Genomic DNA, 21,692 nt, shown 5'->3' on the forward strand with positions numbered 1-21,692 from the left:
TTGTGTAGATGATCTGGAGCCATTTTGGTGTGACTGGATGAAAAGCTGTAGTAGAAGATGATTCAAATAGCAGGCCTGAAAAATGTGAAAAATGCTGCAAAAATGACACCTTAATTAGAACATGTCAGGCTTCCTGTTGGATTTCGGCTATCGGTCCAAGAGACTTTTTTGTACGTCTTAGGATGTTACTTCAGCATGCACGATTTCAGGTACACAGACCAAGCACTGCCCTGGGGCTGATGTTTAGAACCTATCTGGGCCTGAAATGGAAAAAAAGTCCAAATTCAGAGGGTTGCTACGGCAACACCGTTCAATATTCTACAAAACCATGAATATCTTTTGATGGGCTACTTGTGTGGATGATCTGGAGCCATTTTGGTCTCACTGGGTCAAATGCCCTAGGAGGAGTTGAGGCAAAAAGGCCTGAAAAAGGCGAAAAATGCTGCAAAAATGACACTTTAAAGTAAACGTGGCTGACTTCCTGTTGGGTTTGGGCTATCGGTCCAAGAGAGTTTTTTGTAGATGTTAGCATCTTACATCAGCAGGCACATTTTCAGGTACATAGAGAAAGCACAGCCCAGGGGCTGATGTTTAGAATCTCTGTGAATTTGAAATTGAAAAAAGTCCAAATTCAGAGGGTTGCCATGGCAACACCGTTCAATATTCTACAAAACCCTGAATAACTTTTGATGGGCTACTTGTGTAGATGATCCGGAGCCAATTTGGTGTCAGTGGGTGAAATGCCCTAGGACAAGTTCGTTCAAATAGCAGGCGTGGAAATCGCAAAAATTGACACCTTCAATTGAAGATGGCCGACTTCCTGTAGGGTTTAGGGTATGGGTCCAAGAGACTTTTTTGTACGTCTTAGTATGTTACATGAGCATGTACATTTTCATACATGTAGATAAAACGTAGCTCCGGGGCTACTCAAAAAACTTGCTATTTTAAGATATTCCGAGCTGCCACTAGGCGGCGCTCTAACGTTTATGGACTTTATGCATATGAGTGTGTTCAGGGCAGCATGCTTATCACACCACTGAAGTTTGAGCCAGATTGGGCAAGTTGGCTTTGAGTTACAGCCATTTTTGTGTTCATGGCGAATCATCGAACTTTGCCGTCCCATAAGGGTCACGCCCTTTTGCCAAAAACTCACAGTTTTGAAAACACAGTAAGTCCAACTTCTTAAGGCTTTCCAGGTGAAATTTGAGATGGTTCTGCTAAACCACCTTGGAGCTGGACCTCCAAGTGTAAAATATGACATTTCCTGTTCCCACTAGGTGGCGCTGCGACTGATATTAAATATTGTCATATGTATGTGTTCAGGGGGGCACCCTCATCCTACTGGAGAAGTTTGATGCACATTGGATCATGTAGGTATGAATGAGAGGCAATCAAAATTTCATGGCGAATGATCAAAGTTCAAAGGGGCATAAGGACCCCTCCCCCTTGGCAAAAACTCACCATTTTCGAGATTTAGATTCCCCTGGGGGTGTAGGTTAGACAAACCAAATATGAAGATGATAACGTCTAAAACCTCTGAGTTATTAGAAAAAGTGTGAGGGCTGCAAATCGCCAAATTTGCATAATTAATTCAAAATGGCGGACTTCCTGTTGGGTTTAGGGCATGGCTCCAAGAGGATTTTTTGTGCGCGTGGACATGATATACATGTGTATGAAGTTTCATTCATGTACGTGAAACACAGCGGTGGGGCTCCAGTTTAGGGGGCGCTAGCGAGCCATTTGGGCGCGCCCTTGCCCGAGCCCATTAAAATACTTAAATTTTCACCAGGTGTGATGCATGTGCAAAGTTTCATGAGTTTTTGAATATGATAAAGCCCCCAAAAAGCCAATTCATTTGCCTGAATAATAATAAAAATAAAAATAATAATAAAAATAAAAATAATAAACGAAGCAATTACAATAGGGCCTTCGCACAGTTCGTGCTCGGGCCCTAATAATAATAAACGAAGCAATTACAATAGGGCCTTCGCACAGTTCGTGCTCGGGCCCTAAAAAAAAAAAATAAAAAAAAATAATAATAAACGAAGCAATTACAATAGGGCCTTCGCACAGTTCGTGCTCGGGCCCTAAAAATCCAAAAATAATACAGTACATTTTAGCAAGGTGAATAACCCAATGCACATGGTTCTCTGCAGGGAGAGTAAGAGGGTCTAAAGTTTTACAGTAGCATCTAATCTCTTCGTGTTTCCCTGATGAGTATCAGCAGTAAATATAGATTCTTAGACACAGCTTTATCTCTTGATTTTTTTCCTCTTAGCAGCAATCAATTTTACAGCATTTTTGTTGTTATATAAGCATTAATATATGATCCTAAAGCAGGATACCTACATTGTACTTGCTGACCTCATATCAAATTTGTACATAAACTAAGTCTATGTTTGAACGCACGTGGTTGCTTGTATGAGGTGGGAGTGTGTAGAAGAGGAGGACCCAAATGAACTCTAAAGCAGATAAAACAGAACAAAAGATGAGCCTTTATTGAAGCTGATTAGCAAACTTCAAAATCCAAAGAAAACACTGAACACTAGGAATTCTAGGAATAAACTAAGGAAACCACATACGATACACAGTTTGATACAAAGGAGGGCACAGGGAGGCTACAAATACACAAGCGGACGAGGGAAGTGGAAACAGGATGGTGTTGAGACACAGCTGATTGTAATCAAGATAATGAAACGCAAGAAGTCAAAGTGAATACAAGAGACAAATGACTACCAAATAACACAGGATGTGAGAAATAATATCTGGAACAGGAAGATGCTGAAATCAGGACAGACTCAAAAACACTAAACACACAATAATCAAACAGAGACACTCAAGGGCCAAATAAACTTTCATACAAACAGTAACTGGAACTAAAAACTAAATACTCAAAAAAATTGAGAAAAAATGCATGAACATAAAAATGCAAACATCACTGAAGTGGTTGGAGGAGGTGTAATTATTGGGGTGGTTCTTGATTGCGCAATCTTGGGTGCAGTTGTTGGAGTGGTTAGGGATGGTGGTTGTGGAGTATTCTGATTCTGGCAGTCACAGATGACAGGAGATGATAATGGCAGTTAGCATGGTGGTTGTGGGTGTAGTTGTAGGTGCAGTTGTAGTTGTTGTGGTGGTTGTTGAGGGAAGGGTTTTTCAAATAAGTTGATCCTCTGTTAATGAGTTCATTTCTGTCCCTTTTAGATGTTCAGGATAGTCACAGACCACAGGAGATGTGAGCTTTTCAGCATTTGTTCTCATCCAGCTGTGAAAATCTACCAGATTATAGTCACAGAGCCAAGGATTGTTACTGAGGTCAAACCTCCTGAGTTTTCCTAATGGTTTAAAAATATCTCCAGGAAGCATCTGGAGGTTGTTGTGAGCAAGCTTGAGAGTGGTTAGTGATTGTAACTTTTCAAACACGTCCTCATCCAGCGACTGTAACATGTTGTTCTGTAGATTCAGTTCTGTGAGCTTTTCTGGGCCTTCAAAGTATTCAGCGAACACGGTGACAAATTTATTCTTTGACAGGTCCAGCTTCCTGACTTTCTTCAGAGTGCTGAATATTCCTTTAGGGAGACTGGAGAGATTGTTTTGCTGGAAGCTTAGTTCAGTTAATTTAGGCATTTCTCCAAAGAGTACTGGTGGCAGACTTCTCAGCCTGTTACCCTTCAAGGTCAGCATTTTAAGCTGAGATAAGCCAACAAAATATCCCTCAGGTAAAGTAGTTAGAAGATTATTTTCCAAAAACAGTTTATTCAGTTTATCTTTATGAGGAAACAGATTGGGTGGTAATTCTTCTATTTGGTTTCCATACAAGCCAATTTCCATTAGGTTTGGTAAATTCTGAAATATGTCTTCAGGAATGGTGGTCAGCTGATTCTCGTAAAGTCGAAATATCTCCAGTTTATTCAGGTTTGAGAACCAGTGAGTTGATACAGCAGTGAGGTTGTTTTTACCTAAATGGAGCAGCAGAAGGTTGCCAAGACCATCAAATGCCTCATCTTCAATGGACTGAATCTCATTGCCATGTAACAGGAGCTGTTTTAAATTGTTAAGACCTTCAAACAAACCTTTCTCAAGTCTTTGGAGCTTGTTAGACTTAAGTACAAGATACTCCATGTTGCTGAGGTCATTAAAGACTCCAACTGGGAGTGATGTTAATTTGCTGCTGGAGATCTCAACATTTTTAAGGTTGGTCAATCCCTCAAAAGCTCCCAGCTCAATGGATGATATGTTACTGTTTATGAACTCCACCTTTTCAAGCTGTGGGTTTTCTGCAAAGGCTCCTTTTGGGATTGTTGTAATGAGGCTATTCAAAAAAAAGACTTCTGTCACCACAGGTCTCAAAGAGCGTGGGATTTCTGTAGTTGCGCTAAAAACTGCCTGGTTCTCTTTGGGGCAGTCTAGCTCACTTTTACATGGTTGGGTTTGAACCAGTGAAAACTCAAGCAATAAAAACAGCAAAAGCACAGTGATTTCTCCTCTTGACATTCTTGTTCTCTAGGAAAAGAAAAATAATTTTACCATCATGTTTAATTAATAAAAATAATATTCAGAATTGCAGTTTGTCTGAAAAATCTGAATTTTTCAATCTGTGTGTTTTTAATGTCAAATATCAAAGAAAACAATTACCCACCAGATTATTTCTTGTCCCAGGATGAAGCCACAGCAAAAACAAGACACAAAGAAGTAGAGCTTCAGTAATAATTACCTATATCAACACCGACCAGCAGGCAGTGAGTGTGTTGCATCACATCATATGGCATAGCACACTTCTGCAGCTCGAGATAAGATGAAGGCGTATGTTTTTTAGTCACTGAACATCTCAGACCTGTACTACGAGGAGAGTTCAACATACCAACTCAATTCAACTTAACTCAGTTTTTTTTTTTTTTTTTTTTTTTTTTTTTTTTTTTTAATTAAGCCTGTCATGTCTGGTAGATCTTGCAAGCAGAACTGTGATCTGAATGCGTTGTTGTGCCAAACATATTTGCTATTTCAAGATGAGCTCTATAGGTTCTCAATAGGCTCTTCTTGTTGATGTTTTAACCCTTTATTTTATTTATCTGAGTTATTTTTTCACATACAATGTAACAGCCAGAGCTGACAGGCTGAAGAAGAGGAAAATAAAGAAAAGAAAAAGGGAGAGAGAAAGGGAGCAAAAAAAGGAGAGAAGAAAAAAAAAAAAAAAAAAAAAAAAGGGGAAAGAGCACAAGTCTATTAATCAGATAGTTCATCACTTTAACATAAAAAAATACTATTAATACTTGCAAAAATAAATTTGTGTGTGAAAAACAAAACTAACAAAGCATGTTACGCACACCAACAATTTTGTTGAGTTGTGATTGAGTGGGCGTTTGTGTCTGTGTCATGTTTGTGTCTGTGTCATGGAACGTACTTACCAATGAGGGCAAAACGCTGCAGCTCCACCCATCAGAAGCCAGAGGCAGGTACGGAAAGCCCCCGGAAACCCAGGCCACCAGCAGCCCACCAAGAGCCAGGAAGACCCCCGGCCACTCAGTCCAAAGACAACCGCACACCCACCCCAGCAGACGGGAGAGGGTGGTCTCAGACGGAGCCCCCCCAGTCGAGGAGCAAGGGCTCCAGGGAACCCAAGGCGATGAGAAGCCAGTCCCCCCCCAGCGGCCAGCCCCCTGCACTGGCCGGCGGCAGGGCCCCCGGGCCCACGGCACCCAAGGACCGCCCGACCCTCCACAGAGCCCCCCCCCACGCCGAAGAAGCCAACGCAGCCCCGCACCGCACCCCCAAGGGGGGCAGGCCAGCACCCATGCCAGAACATCCAGCCCCACCCAGGAACCCTGAGGCACCCCCATCCCAGGGGGGTAGGGGGGAGGAGGCAACCAGCAAGGAGCGGCCAGGAGGCAAGGCACAAGGCCCAGACCCAGGTCCAGCCATACATACAAACACACCCAGACACCCTTGTACACATTTATGCACAGATACTCATACATGCCCATACATACTTACCCACACACAGATATGCCATACATACACATTCACTCACCCACCCATACTCACGGAGACGGTGACAAATACACAAAGACACACATTCATCCATAGCTACCCACCCTCTGAAGACGGGGCAAGTGGAAACCACCCCAGGGCCAACAGCGACCCCAGAACGCCACCAGCCCGGTCCCCAAGGAACCACCCGACCCCTACCCTGGGCGAGACACAAGAAATCGGGGTGTAAGATGACCCATCCACCCCTCCTCCTCCCCAACTTGTAGGTCTATGTGTTAATGTTTGTGAGTGAATGAGGTGTATAGGGTGCGGTTAAAATTGAGGGGACAGTTATGCCACAAGCACCAACTGTTGGTCGTCAGTGCTAACCCTAACCCTAACCCTAACCCACACTGCCCCCCCAAAACCCTCCATGTCTAAAGTGCAAATAAAATTTGGGGACAGACAGTGACGAGGATCCGAGTGGGGCCACCTCAGCGGCCCCACCTCATCAACCTCTGAGTAACATGCCTGCCCCAAAGGTCCTATGTGTATCAGGTTGTAAGTGTGTATGTGTTGTGAGTTATAATGACTAAAGTGCAATTAAAACGGAGAGGCAAGTGGTGGTGCAGCTCTCCACGTGGCCTCTCCATCCTACATCTGTGAGTGATGTGTATTCTGTGTGTGTGTGTGTTTGTGTATGGGGAGGGGGAGGGGGGGGGGGGGGGGGGACCAGGAAGAATCCTGGAAGAAGAGAGCCAGCTGTCCGCTGGCTCAATAGGCACCCCGACCTCCCACACCCCAGCACAGGGCAGGGGGAGGTGAGCCCGGGGCCGCGGTGACAGCATCCCGGAGCACTGCAGCACCCGAGGTTGGCGCCCTCGCCCCCACTGCAGAGGGCGGCCCGCTCCCCCTAGATGCCCATTCACTCAACAACAGACACAAACAGGCAACAGGACATACTGGCCTGGGCATGGACATACAGTGCCCAGTCCCCCCCAACCACCCCACCGTGGCCCCATCCCCCACCCCACCCCCCTGCAATGCAGGCACCCCAGGGCCCCAAAAGCGTAGACCGGACATCCCGACGCCAGGCCAACCCACCCCACCAGGTGGCGCGGCCTGGACAGCAGAGGCCCCCCCCGCGCCAGGGGGGACCCACCGGGAGCCGGCGCGGCCCCAGTGTCGGGGCCCCAGACCCCAGCCCCCAAGCCATACAGGGAAGACCAGCCAACCGACCGAGGGCCGGCACCACCCCCCCAAGCACCCCGCCCACACCCCAGGACCGAAGGCAGCATCATCCAAGCCCCCACCACCATCAACCAGGACAGGCACACAGACATCACCAGAAGGTCGCCCCAGGACTCCAGTCTCAGGAGGCTACCAGCTACCTAGGCATCCGGAGTCCTCACCCACCCCTTAACTCAGTTTTTATTGTCAATTGCTGCTGGATGTACAAGAGAGATGGAGAACTGAAATTACATTTTCCCACGGTTTGCAAAGAGTGTGTTCAGTTTAAAATATACAATATATACTGAAAATCTAGACAATATATTCATAATAGATCAAAATGTTAAAATGTTCAATATACATACACAGTAACACAATACATACACATTAACTATACACAGTAACTGGTAGCAGCAATGCATTTGTTGTAGATAAATCATAACTAAGTAAAGTATGGTGAAGTAAGGTGGCTGGTGCTGGGGGGTATGGTAAAAGTGTGTGTGTGTTTGGGGCAGCAGATTACTATCTAGTAATCTGGGTAGCAGAGAGGGCAGAGTTCAGCTTCCTGACAGCCTGGTGGGAGAAGCTGCTGCTCAGTCTAGTGGAGGAGGCCCGAAGGCTCCTGAACCTCCGCCCTGACGGAAGGAGACTGAACAGGCTGTTTGAGGGGTGGGTGGGGTCACCCACAGCACTGACTGCAATGTGGGCGAGGCGGGTGTTGTATACGTCCAGGGGGAGGGAAGGTGGGTGCCAATGATCTTTTCAGCAGCCTTCACTATGTGCAGCAGGGTCTTCCATCTGGAGGCTGTGCAGCTTCTGAACCACACAGTGATGCAGCTGGTTAAGACACTCTCAACAATACTCCTGTAAAAAGTGACCATGATGGGTGCTGGAGCTCTCGCTCTCCTCAGGAGGTAGTAGAGGTGTTGTTGGGCTTTCTTGCCAGTGCAGCAGAGTTGGTGGTCCAGAAGAGATCATCTGAAATCTGCACACCCAGCAAAGTAAAAAGCAGGGGCTGAGCACGCATCTCTGAGGGGCTCCTGTGCTCAGCAAGATAGTGCTTGAGGTGTTACTGCCAACTCTGACTGCTTTTGGTCTCCCAGTGAGAGAGTTCAACAGCCAGTTAAATAGTGAACTGCTGAGGCCCAGATGGTCCAATTTATGAATAAGTTGTTGAGGGATAATGGTGTTGAATGCTGAGCTAAAATTTATGAACAGCATTCTGATGTGGGAGTCTTTTGTGCAAAGACCTGACACAGAAGTCTAAGGCCAGAATTAGACATCAGGTCTTTGTGGGGTATGTAGCCAGAAATCACCTCTGAACCCTCACAATCCTTGCAGATTGTGTAGACCCGATGCATTCTGCATTCCTAGGTGCTTGGTTTTATATACCTGTGACCATGAAAATGTCTGGGCCTGGGTTTTGCGGTTGCCAAGAGAACGGTACTTGTCTGACTGCATTGTGCCAAGTGTAATTTGGTGGAGGGGGGATTATGATGTGGGGTTGTTGTTCAGGTTCAGGGGTTGTTGTTAGTTCCAGTGAAAGGAACTCACAACCAAGTATACCAAGACATTTTGGACAATTTCATGCTGCCAGTTTTGTGGGAAGTTTGGGGATGGCCCCTTCTTGTTCTGACATAACCGCACACCATTGCAAAGCAAGGTCCATATAGTAAAGACATGGATGAGCGAGTTTGGTGTGGAAGCACTTGACTGCCCTGCACAGAGTCCTGACCTCAACCCAGTAGAACAATTCTGGGATAAATTAGAGCAGACACTACGAGCCAGGTCTTCTTGTCCAACATCAGGGTCTGACCTCATAAATGCCCTTCTGGAAGAATGATCAGAAATTCTAAACCTTGTGGAAAGCCTTTCCAGAAGCTGTCATAGCTGCAAAGGGTGGGCCAACATCATATTAAACCCTATGGATTAAGAATGGGACGTCACTCAAGTTCATATGCGTGTGAAGGCAGACAAGAAAATACTTTTGGCAATATAGTGTGTTTTCAGTTCAGTTCAGTTCAGTTCAGTATATTTTTTGTTTCAGTCACACAAAAACAAATAATCAATTATAAATGCACATCTGACAATCAGTAAATGAGACCAAAACAGGCAGAAACAGAAGCTTACACCTATTTACAAATTACCTTTTATATAAGAAAATACAAAAAAAAAGTTTTGCAACCTTCATCCCCAAAAAACGTTAATTCAATCATATAACTATACGAAACATATTGTAAGATATTCTTTTTGAAAATAAATAATGAATTACATGTTTTCATGTCTGGGCTAACATTATTCCACATCTGAGCTCCAAGAACAGACAAGCATTTCTGTTTCAACCCTTTTCTGGCCTAAGCTACTTTTTTTTTAGACTTTATTTAGTTTCCTGAAGTACATAATATTTTTTGTGCACAGTCTGGCAGGGTCTTTGATTTAGCATTAAACATTATTTGAATTATTTTCTAATAAACTATGTCTTTAAATCTTTAATGTTATGCAAAATATCAAGTGTCTTTGAGATTTTTAACTTTATGTAATTGTGTCTTTAAATACTGTTTTTTTAAATACCATAAATTTAGTTTTTGATAATTGAGACAATTTGTTACCATCAAACTAAGTTTTGAGTAGCTTTAGTTCCTCCTCTATCAATGCCAAAAGTTCATTCAAATTTTTACCAAAATAAACTATTGTGTCATCTGCAAACATAATAAACCCCAATAAATTAGAAATATTACAAATATTGTTTATGAAGATAATAAAGAGTTTTAGCCCAATCACAAAACCTTGTGGTATTCCACGTTATAGTCTTAAATTCAGAAACTATGTGATTTAGTTGAACACAGTTGCCAATTTCCTTTTTACCCAGGAATAAAAAGTTCCTCTGATCCCATACCTATCATGTTTTTCCAGTAACTGTCTTTGTCTTTACATATGTATTATATACTGATATCTATCTGTATTCAAAAATATTGAAAGATATATGTCATTACATTCTTACTGCCTCACCAATATCTCTGTTATTTTGAATGTTTTTTGTAATTCATCTATAATCTCTTTTCAAGTGACCGAGGCTATATTTCATACACCCAATGCCTATTATATCATTTCTCCTTATATGGCATTTAAACAAAATCATTTATGCTTTGATTCTGCTATATTTTTTATATTTAATTCCACAAAAATTAATTGTTGAATTGTTTTTGTTTTTAACTTTCTCTTTGTAGCCTCTTCCAGCACAGCACTATGTTCAGAGGCACACGTTTTGGAGCAAAATAACTGAAAATTTGTACCAGTGAGTACAGTTGTGGTCAGAAGTTTACATACGCTCATCATAGGGATGAATCTCATTGTAATTTTGGGCTTTTAATTATTTTTTTGAACTGTTTGTTTTCCAGGGTGGAATGATTATACAGCATACAATAATGATTTTAATTACTTTAATTAAAAAAACGAGAATTCACTTCACAAGTTTGGATTTATTTTAGATTTTCTCTAATCCACAAAGTGTCAAAAGTTTACATACATTCACTTAAATCTTTTAAAAACTGTTGCTGAAGTTTCTACAATGTCTTTCAACTTGACAAGGCCTTGTTTTTGTTCTTCTCGTTCTTCCTCTTCCTCCTCCTGCCTTTAGGGATCTTATCTTACTATAAGATAGTTATCTTACTATATTTTGTTTTATGTGTTAAGGGTTTAAACTCAACAGGGTATGATGGTTATTTAAGTTCTGTTATTAATATCTTTAGTGTTCGTATTTTCATGTTATTTTTTGGAGCATTGGTTATTCCTTGTTTTTGTAGTGTGTGCGTTTTGAGTTCTGTTTAGGATTTTGGTTTGTGGCATCCCTTGAATTCCTGTGTTATCACCATGTCCCCATGTGTCTGTTTGTGTGTATATCCTTCTGTTTACCTGCTTCCCTGTGTTGTGTCAAGTCTGTGTTTGTGTCATGTTTGGTCACTTCCTGTTTTATTTTGGCAGTCCCTAATTCTGTGTGCTGTCTTTTTGTTAGTGCTGCAAGTCTCACTACCATCTTGTAAATCTTCCCTTTCACTCTTGCTGCTGTCCCTCTGTTGGGTTCTGACCCGTTTAGAAGAGACCTATTAAGAAAACACACAAGAGACGTGAGTATCTTTTTTACCAGCTGGGAGAGCAAGGCCCAAGTCTGCACAGTACAGAGTTGTCTATGCTCTAAGGAAGGGATGTCTCCCAGCTACTTTTATTAGGAAGGTTACATAAGCGTGTGCAGCTGGTGTCACTCAAAGCAAGAAAACCCCCACCCACAGTGCTCCTTGCTTGTTTCACACACTGTGTGAGGTGCAGTATGAGTTATACAGTACATTCTGTGCTCATGTGAAGGAAATACATAGAGTGATTCTCAGTGTTGTTTGATGGTCATTTATAATCCAACACCCTCTGTCACACATCACACCTGACATCCGTTTCTCTTGTGCACTGTCCATTGCTTGGCATGGCTGACACTGCCTGTAACCTCTGAAATTAAACCACTAAGTATGAAGTATAAAAATGTAGGAGGTGTGTAGGACTGCGTAACCCTTTTTAGTCTTTGGGGGTATATTGAAAAAGACAAAAGGTTTACATGCTTGAATGAATGTAAAGCTGAACTCCATCAAAGTTTGTTTAGTTTATTGTCATTGCTATTATTCTGCTAACTGAAAAAAAACCAACTTCATTATAAGGAAATTAGACTAGCAGTAAAGAGAGTAGATAAATTGATCTCTACTCTCTCTCTCTCTCTCTCTCTCTCTCACACACACACACACACACACACTTGTCTCCAGTTTTCCACTATTTATGAAATTATGAGCTAAGAACTTCACTTGTTTTTCTGTAAAAGATAGTTTAGACATTGTTGGGAAATGTGCAATATTTTTTTTTCTTTTCTAATGAGTCAGTGCTTACACAGAACCTAAACTTAAGAGGAAAAACACTGCTGTTGTGTATGCAGATGAATCAAGCCATTACATTTCATTCTATCTTTTGCAATGTCTCTAATTTGCAGAACATTTCCTAAGTTCAGCTCCTCTTGTTTTTTGTTTTTTTGTTGTTTTTTTTTGTTTTTGTGAATACTAGTGAGGAGGTCTCATGCATCTTTGCCACCCTCCTCATATAAGAGTAAGTTAAAGGAAATTTCAGAAATGACTAGTCAGAATTTCAGGAACGTTTTTTAATTATAGACGTTGTAATACGTTTATCACACAATATCACAAACAAATACATTTTTAAGATTTTTTCTTTCTTAATACAGCAAATGCATTGTGAAAAAGAGAAAACATCCAGAAACAAGACATTTTACCAAGGCTATTAGGTTAAATATACCTAATGCATGCAGATGCATCATTATCATTTCTTATTCTTTTTCAATCTCATTAGTTCATTGCCCCCCACCTAAAATCAATTATTACAGGTTTAAGGATGTTTTGACAGGCCACACGACAGCTACTGGCCAATTTACCATCATGGTGATGAAACTGTAAACTTCCTATAAAATGCTGCTGTAGTTCAAAGTCCACGGGTCTCTGCCTCTCGTAGAGGCCGTAGGATGACCTCTCTCCTGTAGGAGAAGCGGGTGAGTTTCACTCTGTGGTACAACCTCTCTCTGCGCTGTAGTAGGCAACAAAGAGATATGGTAAACTTAGCCAGTGCCAATGTGAAGGTAATCTCCACCACTAGAATTGCAATGTAAATCTTCATGTGAGCTTTGCACTGCTGAACTTTTACGCTGTCTTGATGCACAAAGGAAGATGGTGGCTTCATAGTGGCTGTTGCATTTGGACAGGAGAAGACCGAAAGAGTGGCTGGAGGAGGTGTAAGTATTGGGGTGGTCCTGAGTGTGGTTGTTGTAGATGTAGTTGTCGTTGTTTTTGTAGTAGTTGTAGGTGCAGTTGTGGTTTGGGTGGTTGTGGGTGCAGCTGTGGTTGGTGTAGTTGCAGGTACAGTTGTGGCTGAAGTCATTGTAGTTGTGGTTGGGGTGGTTGTAGGTGTAGTTGTAGGTACAGTTGTGGCTGAAGTCGTTGTAGTTGCTGTAGTTGTGGTTGGAATGGTTGTAGGTGTAGTTGTTGTGGTAGTTGTGGGTGCAGTTGTTGTTGGCATGGTTGTGGGTGTAGTTGTGATCGGGGTAGTTGTGAGTACAGTTGTGGTTGGGGTAGTTGTAGGCACAGTTGTGGCTGGAGTGATTGTAGTTGTTGTGGTTGGGGTGGTTGTAGGTGTAGTTGTGGTAGTTGCGGGTGTAGTTGTGGTTGGAATGGTTGTGGGTGTAGTTGTAGTTAGGGTAGTTGTAGGCACAGTTGTGGTTGGAGTGGTTGTAGTTGTGGTTGGGGTGGTTGTAGGTGTAGTTGTGGTTGGCATGGTTGTGGGTGTAGTTGTAGTTAGGGTAGTTGTGGGCACAGTTGTGGTTGGAGTGGTTGTAGTTGTTGTGGTTGGGGTGGTTGTAGGTGTAGTTGTGGTTGGCATGGTTGTGGGTGTAGTTGTAGTTAGGGTAGTTGTAGGCACAGTTGTGGTTGGAGTGGTTGTAGTTGTTGTGGTTGGGGTGGTTGTAGGTGTAGTTGTTGTGGTAGTTGTGGGTGTAGTTGTAGTTGGAGTGGTTGTGGGTGTAGTTGTTGTGGTCGTGGTGGTGGTTGTGGGTGTAGTTGTGGGTGCAGTTGTAGTTGTTGTGGTGGTTGTTGGGGGAAGGGTTGGACAGATAAGTTGATCCTCTGTTAATGAGTTCATTTCCGTCCCTTTTAGATGTTCAGGATAGTCACAGACCACAGGAGATGTGAGCTTTTCAGCATTTGTTCTCATCCAGTTATGAAAGTCTATCAGATTACAGTCACAGAGCCAAGGATTGTTACTGAGGTCAAGCCTCCTGAGTTTTCCTAGTGGCTCAAAAATATCTCCAGGAAGCGTCTGGAGGTTGTTGTGAGCAAGCTTGAGAGTGGTTAGTGATTGTAACTTTTCAAACACGTCCTCATCCAGCGACTGTAACATGTTGTTCTGTAGATTCAGTTCTGTGAGCTTTTCTGGGCCTTCAAAGTATTCAGCGAACATGGTGACAAATTTATTCTTCGACAGGTCCAGCTTCCTGACTTTCTTCAGAGTGCTGAATATTCCTTTAGGGAGACTGGAGAGATTGTTTTGCTGGAAGCTTAGTTCAGTTAATTTAGGCATTTCTCCAAAGAGTACTGGTGGCAGACTTCTCAGCCTGTTACCCTTCAAGGTCAGCATTTTAAGCTGAGATAAGCCAACAAAATATCCCTCAGGTAAAGTAGTTAGAAGATTATTTTCCAAAAACAGTTTATTCAGTTTATCTTTATGAGGAAACAGATTGGGTGGTAATTCTTCTATTTGGTTTCCATACAAGCCAATTTCCATTAGGTTTGGTAAATTCTGAAATATGTCTTCAGGAATGGTGGTCAGCTGATTCTCATAAAGTCGAAATATCTCCAGTTTATTCAGGTTTGAGAACCAGTGAGTTGATACAGCAGTGAGGTTGTTTTTACCTAAATGGAGCAGCAGAAGGTTGCCAAGACCATTAAATGCCTCATCTTCAATGGACTGAATCTCATTGCCATGTAACAGGAGCTGTTTTAAATTGTTAAGACCTTCAAACAAACCTTTCTCAAGTCTTTGGAGCTTGTTAGACTTAAGTACAAGATACTCCATGTTGCTGAGGTCATTAAAGACTCCAACTGGGAGTGATGTTAATTTGCTGCTGGAGATCTCAACATTTTTAAGGTTGGTCAATCCCTCAAAAGCTCCCAGCTCAATGGATGATATGTTACTGTTTATGAACTCCACCTTTTCAAGCTGTGGGTTTTCTGCAAAGGCTCCTTTTGGGATTGTTGTAATGAGGCTATTCAAAAAAAAGACTTCTGTCACCACAGGTCTCAAAGAGCGTGGGATTTCTGTAGTTGCGCTAAAAACTGCCTGGTTCTCTTTGGGGCAGTCTAGCTCACTTTTACATGGTTGGGTTTGAACCAGTGAAAACTCAAGCAATAAAAACAGCAAAAGCACAGTGATTTCTCCTCTTGACATTCTTGTTCTCTAGGAAAAGAAAAATAATTTTACCATCATGTTTAATTAATAAAAATAATATTCAGAATTGCAGTTTGTCTGAAAAATCTGAATTTTTCAATCTGTGTGTTTTTACAGTCAAATATCAAAGAAAACAATTACCTACCAGATTATTTCTTGTCCCAGGATGAAGCCACAGCAAAAACAAGACACAAAGAAGTAGAGCTTCAGTAATAATTACCTATATCAACACCGACCAGCAGGCAGTGAGTGTGTTGCGTCACATCAGAGGCATGGCATAGCACACTTCTGCAGCTCGAGATAAGATGAAGGCGTATGTTTTTTAGTCACTGAACACCTCTGTTGCATGCATCCAAGATTGTAGAGTTAAAGCATTTTTCTTAAAGATCATCCACAGCTGTTTTATATTCTGATTAATAAAGTTAAAATGATCAAAAGAATTTCTAATATACAGTATGCTAGATATATTGTGTTTTTCTCCTAGGGAGCATTGTGTAAAGAACAGAAAACCTCAATAATGATCTATCATCACATACTCCACATGTTTTCATATTGTACAGTATGCAAATATGTTCTCATTTTAAATGTTTGCACCTCCTCCCACATCAGGGTAAAGCAAAATAGACATCGATGTTAAATTGAAAATATTTCAAACATTATTATGACCTCTTTCAATAGATGACAGCCTAATGAAAGCTGTTGTAAATGTAGAATGGAGTTTATCAAGGGGACAGTAAATGTAACTGATATATTAGTATGAAAGTACTAAATGAACACTATCACTCTGTTCTTGGGAATTAAATTTTGTGCTTTTACATGGCAGATTTATATCAGTGAGTCACAATTGCAGGAGGAAGCCCGAGTACCTGGAGAGACCTTCTTGCTATGAGACAACAATGCTTACCACCACACCACTGTGCCACCCTACAAATAATGTCAGACTTGATGTTAGGTTCTGCATACATACCATAAAGGGTGAACCACAATAAATAAGAAACACACTATACGCTTGCTCCTATTAGAAGTGTTGCATTTATTCAGGCTATTGAAGCATTGATTATAGTGAACTCCAAACTGCATCTTTTATACTATAGCTCTTTTGCAAAGAACTTCAACTGTTTGCTAAATGCTGTGTTGTTAGCACAAAAGCTGCTGTCAAGCTGCAACAAGTAATAATGAAACAGGGGGAAACAGAAAACAGAAACTTCAATTCACTAAAAGAAGCATGTTTCAGTTTACATTCACAAAAATGTCCAGGTTGTCCAAAAGCTGGTATTTGTTGTTACAGTTAATATGTAAGCTGTCCTCTCTTTTCTTGAAGCACAATCAGAAAGGAATACTGATGGCAACTCTGATGACTAAAACTGAAAGCTAATAAATTCAAAAGCACAGCTGTTTACTTGTTATTTTGTGATGCAGTTGTATTGGTACTTTCTGTTGCCTTTGAGGCTTTGTAACCAACTCTATGAGTTCCCCTTTAAAAGTTCTTGGTGTGCTTTTGCTGAGTTGTAGCCTACAGCAGAGTTCTTACTTCTGCGGCCAATATTCCCTTTGCCTCTCTTGTTTCTCCTCCAGCAGATACAGCTGATAATTAGAGTGCTGATGATGACAGTACACACTACTGCAATGACAATCAGGGTGATTGAAATATCATGAGAAACTGTTCCATTATTCCCTTGTCCACTGCTGGTTACCTCTTCGTGCTCTGCGGTGGGCACCGTCTTGACAGAAGGTGAGGGAGTGCTTTGTTTTGTTGGCGGTGTATGGGGCCTCTTCCTCTTCTCTGTTGAGGTCAACACAGGCTCCTGAGTAGAGCTAAGAGACATCAGGTTTTCATCTGGCAGCAGAGCAATCATCTCACCAGATAGACTGGAAGGAGTTTCACACACAACAAGGGTTTGGTTAACTTTTGATGGGTGCTGCTTCAGCCAGTCCCTAAGTGGCTGAATATGCTTGTCACACCTCCAGGGGTTCTGCTGCAAGAGTACTTCTTCTAATGCAGTGAGATCATCTAAACTCTCCTGTGGTAGGTTAGTGAGGGAATTGTTTCGCAGGTCTATCTGTCCCAGGTGGGTCAGGCCCTGGAGGAAACCATAAGGGAGGGACTTTATGAAGTTGTGTTCCAAAGAAATGTTGACCAGATTAGGTAGTTCCTGAAAAGTCCCAGCTTGCAGGGCTGTGAGCCGATTGGTGTGCAGTGATACCTCTCCCAGTTGTTCCAACCCTCTAAATGCTCTGGTGGATACATAGCTGATCTGGTTACGACTGAGGACTAGGAGGCGTAACTGAGTCAGGTTCCTGAACGTGTCAGCTTCCACACGGCTTAGCTTGTTGTCATACAGCCACAACTCCCGAAGGACCATTGGCCCAAACACTCCTGGACCCAGACTCTCCAGCTGGTTTTCATACAAGGAGATCTGGGAAAGCTGTGGCAAGTTCAGGAAGATTCCTTCTGGGAGAGATGTGAGCTTGTTGTTGGAGAGAAACAGCTTCTGGAGCTTTAGAGTCTTGGAGAACAGGTCACGGTGGAGATGAGTGATTAGATTGTCTTGTAGTGACAGCTCCTCCAGGTTTACAAGGTCATCCAAACTACCAACTTGGAGTTCATGTAGCATGTTTTTGTTCAGGCGTAAGATTTTCATCTGAGAAAGACCCTTAAAGGTTTCTCTCGATAGTTGACTAATTTTGTTACCGGAAAGTGAAAGCTGCTGCAGCTTCGTCAGTGGGTGAAGAGTTTCCACGGGTACTGCAGTGAAAAGGTTTCTTTTAAGGTCAAGTAATCTAAGCTCTGTCAACAGGGAAAACCACTGAGGGCGGATTACTAAGAGCTTGTTGCTGTTTAGCTGCAGAACCTCAAGTTTCTGAAGATTTTGAAACAAGGCTTCTGGGAGATCTAGCAGTTCATTACCACTTAATGTTAAGGAACCTATATTTGTTGTGGAATTAAATGTGCCAGGACGCACTTCCCCCAAAACAGAATCTTTGATCAGTAACAAATCCAGGGAATTAGAGAAATCAGTCAGGTCGTCTGGCTCCAGAGAGTTAAAACTGCATTTTACTAAATAGATTTTGGTGGTAGATGAAGGAATAGCCATGGGGAAGTTTGAGAGGCCAATACATTGAACTTCAGTTCCTGGACATTTGCATCCATCTGGACATGCCCAGACAGCAGTGCTGAGGGACATGAGAAGCAGGAGCACATGAAGGGTCAGTGGCAGGTCCATCATTACCCTAAAATAGAAGAAACATATTGATTGGTTACATGTTAAAGTCAATTAACATATCAGTGTATCATTTGACCCATTTTTTGTTTTGTTTTGACAAATTTAAGAAAAATTGTGATTTGGGATACATTATTAAGACAGCTTAAAAGCTGTGGGGTGGTGTATGAAAGCTTTACATGGAAGACCAGCAATAGATGCCTGAAAAAAAGTTTAGGACAATGCCACCAAAAGTGACAAACACAAAATGTAAAAGTAAAGATTGTAAAGAAATAAAAGGTTTGTATTTCATGCTAAATTGGGATTCTTTGCTCTCTAAATAACCACATAATAAAAAAAAAAGTTCTACTAAATGCAACTCTGACTAGTAACACTGTCGACATGTTGTAGCCTCTGAATTCTTGTTTTTATCCAAGAAGGGGACATTTGCATAAATTAATCCAATGTTGCCTGTAGCTCAGAGCACTGCCCACCAACCCTGCCAACAGGACTGACTGTTAAATGCTCAGCAGGGCTCTGGCATCAAAACCCTGTATGCAGCATTTCTGTTCAACAGTAGTTTTGGACCATACATTTCATATTTTGCTGCAGTTTTGGGAGTGAGTATTGAATATTTTGTCAGTTTGATTCAACAAGCAAACAAAATTCTATGTTTTGTCTACTTCTCAACATCACAGACTGCACATGTTTGGAAGCTGAGGCCATTCTCGCTGTTTGTAGAGGCACAGACGGTTCTTGAAACAAAACCCTGCCAACATAATGCCCTGCTTCTCCACACAAATTTACCAAACTCACAGTTCTGCAACTGAAAGTTGGCAAGCTTGAGTTGCTGCTTAGTGGATGAGATGTATTAGGCTGCAAGAAGAGTTTCTCCCCGGAAGGAACTTTCCAAAGAGAAAAGTATGTCCTTCAAATGAACTGAGGCATCAGACTTCTTCACTTCACTTCCCTTCACTTCACTTCCCTTTCACTTTTCTTTTTTTTAACGTCAAAAGCAGACGGTCATAAAAATGGTACGGGTCCTTCACAGCTGTTCACAATTTTAACGCATTTTGTCTGTTTTCAATAAAGGAGGGGTGTACTGAATCCATGCTTTGAGGGTGAAGTCAGTGTTTCCATTGTTATTAAGATATTTTAATGCTTACATTATCTTTTACGACCTATATCATTTATCATAATTCTTATTTCTGTTACCTTTCCTGTAAGAAATGCCCAGTAGTTTCACTACTACACACACTTCCTCTTTCTTTACTGCTGTGAATCTGGCAGGTCAAAGTTCAGACTTAAGTTGTGGATGGGCTTCTTATTACCAAACTTCCAGAAAACAGAAAAGTCAAGCATCCTCTGAGTATCCTTCCTTTCTGTATATGCGATCATTTTGACTACATTAAAAAACAGATGACCCACAGATTTAAAAATAAGAAAAAAAAAAAAAGTAAATTAACACCTAAACTATGTGTCATCTCTGGCATACTTTCTCATCCCAGTCCAACCAAAACCACTGTCATTTCCCCACTGGAATAAAGCATTTCCAGTTCACCAGTAATTCCTGAGATTTTCAGTCCACCCTCCATAATCAGAACAGTATGTGCCATTAAAAGACTAAACTGCCACAGAGCAGGAGCAAAGCTACAGGAGTGAATTTGTTTTATTTAACATGCTTTTGATGATCACCTTAGCTGACATAGTATTAGTACTCAAAGTATCAAAAATAATTAGCAAAAAATTAATTTCATTTAATGATCATGAATCCTGGAACACATTTTATTTTACATGAAAGTCTGTGGCTGTTTATTTACCAGAGGCTATATTTATCTTATTTCGTTTCCTGTTCATTGTTCTGGCCAGATCTAGAGTCTTACATAGAGAAAAAAAAAAAAAACACAACACAAACACACACTAAATAAACAGGTCAGCATGCTGTTTTGCAGAACTTACCTCTAGCACTGCGGCTGACGATCAGTGAACAGAGACAGTGAGTTGGTGTGGCGTCCTTTTATGTGCGTCCTCCCTTCCTCCTCAGCTTTACTAATCCTCTGAAAGTTTCCAGCACTGTCAGAACTTTCACACCATCACATTTTCCTGTTCTTCGTCATCTGTCAGATCTTTTCATTATTCAGCTTTTATCGCTCTCTCTCTGTCATGAAATTCGTAGGTCCTTTTCCTGAGCTTCACTGGTCTGCTTTAGTTTCCCGGCTGTCCCCCTGCCCCCTCTGCACACACTCACTTTTTTTTTTTCTAAATGTGGTGGTGGTGGGGGGTTCAGTCAAGCAGGCAGAAGCCCCACCCTCTGGTGCCAGTCTGTGACTGAATTGATTTTGTGTTTATATGGGTATTTGGGAAGAGTGGTCTGTGCTTCATCTCAGCAAAGACCCTTTTTTTTTTCCTGACTCTAATTTTATTTATTTTTTATTTCATATTGCACATGTTGGAAGTTACAGGAAGGGTGACAGTTGGGTTTAGACAAAACAATAGAAATTGTTTTGTGTTTTTAGTTTGTGGTATTGTTGCTTGTGTGTGTGTGTGTGTGTGTGTGTGTGTGTGCGTGTATGCCCACGCGCAAAGTATGATCTGCACAAATCTTTGGTATGGCGCTCGTGGTATGCTTGTAAATGGTTGGGTGTGTCAGTCTTGGGTGCCTCCTCAAGTCCACTTTAGGAACAGACTGTAACACAATCCACCCAAAAACAAAAAGAACAAACAAGCAAAAAAACAAAAACAAAACAACAACAACCAAAACTGAATGAGCAGCATTCACTAATTAGTACTCTGGATGACTGAACATGCAGTTTTGCTGTTTTTTACACTGGCTACACACAAACAAATTACATTTAGGAGTAAGATTGTCTTCATCACCAAATACAATTTTATTGAAATGTAAGAATTTAGTGTTTCGGTCATGGTTCCTCTGATTGTCTCAGGTCCTAACCCACCTTCTTGCTGTCTCTCCCCTATGTGTATGTTTGTGTGAGTTAGCTGTGCTTGTTTTCTCCCATGTATGGGCTTGGCTGTCCTAGTATCCACTGGCACATCTGATTCCACTTACACTCATCTGCATTATATATAAGCTCTTCTCCATTCCTTGCTGGATTGCTGAACTACACTGAGTGGTAGTGAGACTAAAGCCTCCTGGTAACTGAAGTGTGTTTTCTTGTTGTTGAGTAATGTTATGTACTTGAAATCTTTTGCCTGATCAGTCTCTGTAACTCTGCAAATAGTTACAAATACTCACCTGTGATG

The 21,692-nt window shown here is 41.7% G+C and overlaps 2 protein-coding genes across 2 annotated transcripts; both read right to left on the bottom strand.

Annotated features, from left to right (window-relative positions):
* Nucleotides 1-2,472: 2,472 nt before the first annotated feature.
* LOC115779093 (leucine-rich repeat-containing protein 15-like) lies at nt 2,473-4,779 on the bottom strand. The gene is made up of 2 exons (XM_030727566.1): nt 4,637-4,779; nt 2,473-4,500 (listed from the first exon to the last, which is right to left on the bottom strand). Exon 2 carries the CDS (start codon nt 4,489-4,491, stop codon nt 3,154-3,156), a length of 1,338 nt encoding a protein of 445 aa, XP_030583426.1. The 5' UTR covers nt 4,492-4,500; nt 4,637-4,779; the 3' UTR covers nt 2,473-3,153.
* Nucleotides 4,780-16,244: 11,465 nt separating this feature from the next.
* Nucleotides 16,245-20,666, bottom strand: LOC115779087 (leucine-rich repeat-containing protein 15-like). Its single transcript, XM_030727559.1, has 2 exons — nt 20,391-20,666; nt 16,245-18,462 (listed from the first exon to the last, which is right to left on the bottom strand). Exon 2 carries the CDS (start codon nt 18,456-18,458, stop codon nt 16,695-16,697), a length of 1,764 nt encoding a protein of 587 aa, XP_030583419.1. The 5' UTR covers nt 18,459-18,462; nt 20,391-20,666; the 3' UTR covers nt 16,245-16,694.
* Between the last annotated feature and the right edge of the window lie 1,026 nt (nt 20,667-21,692).

The sequence above is a fragment of the Archocentrus centrarchus genome, chromosome 4, assembly GCF_007364275.1.
Source record: "Archocentrus centrarchus isolate MPI-CPG fArcCen1 chromosome 4, fArcCen1, whole genome shotgun sequence".
NCBI lineage: Eukaryota > Metazoa > Chordata > Actinopteri > Cichliformes > Cichlidae > Archocentrus > Archocentrus centrarchus.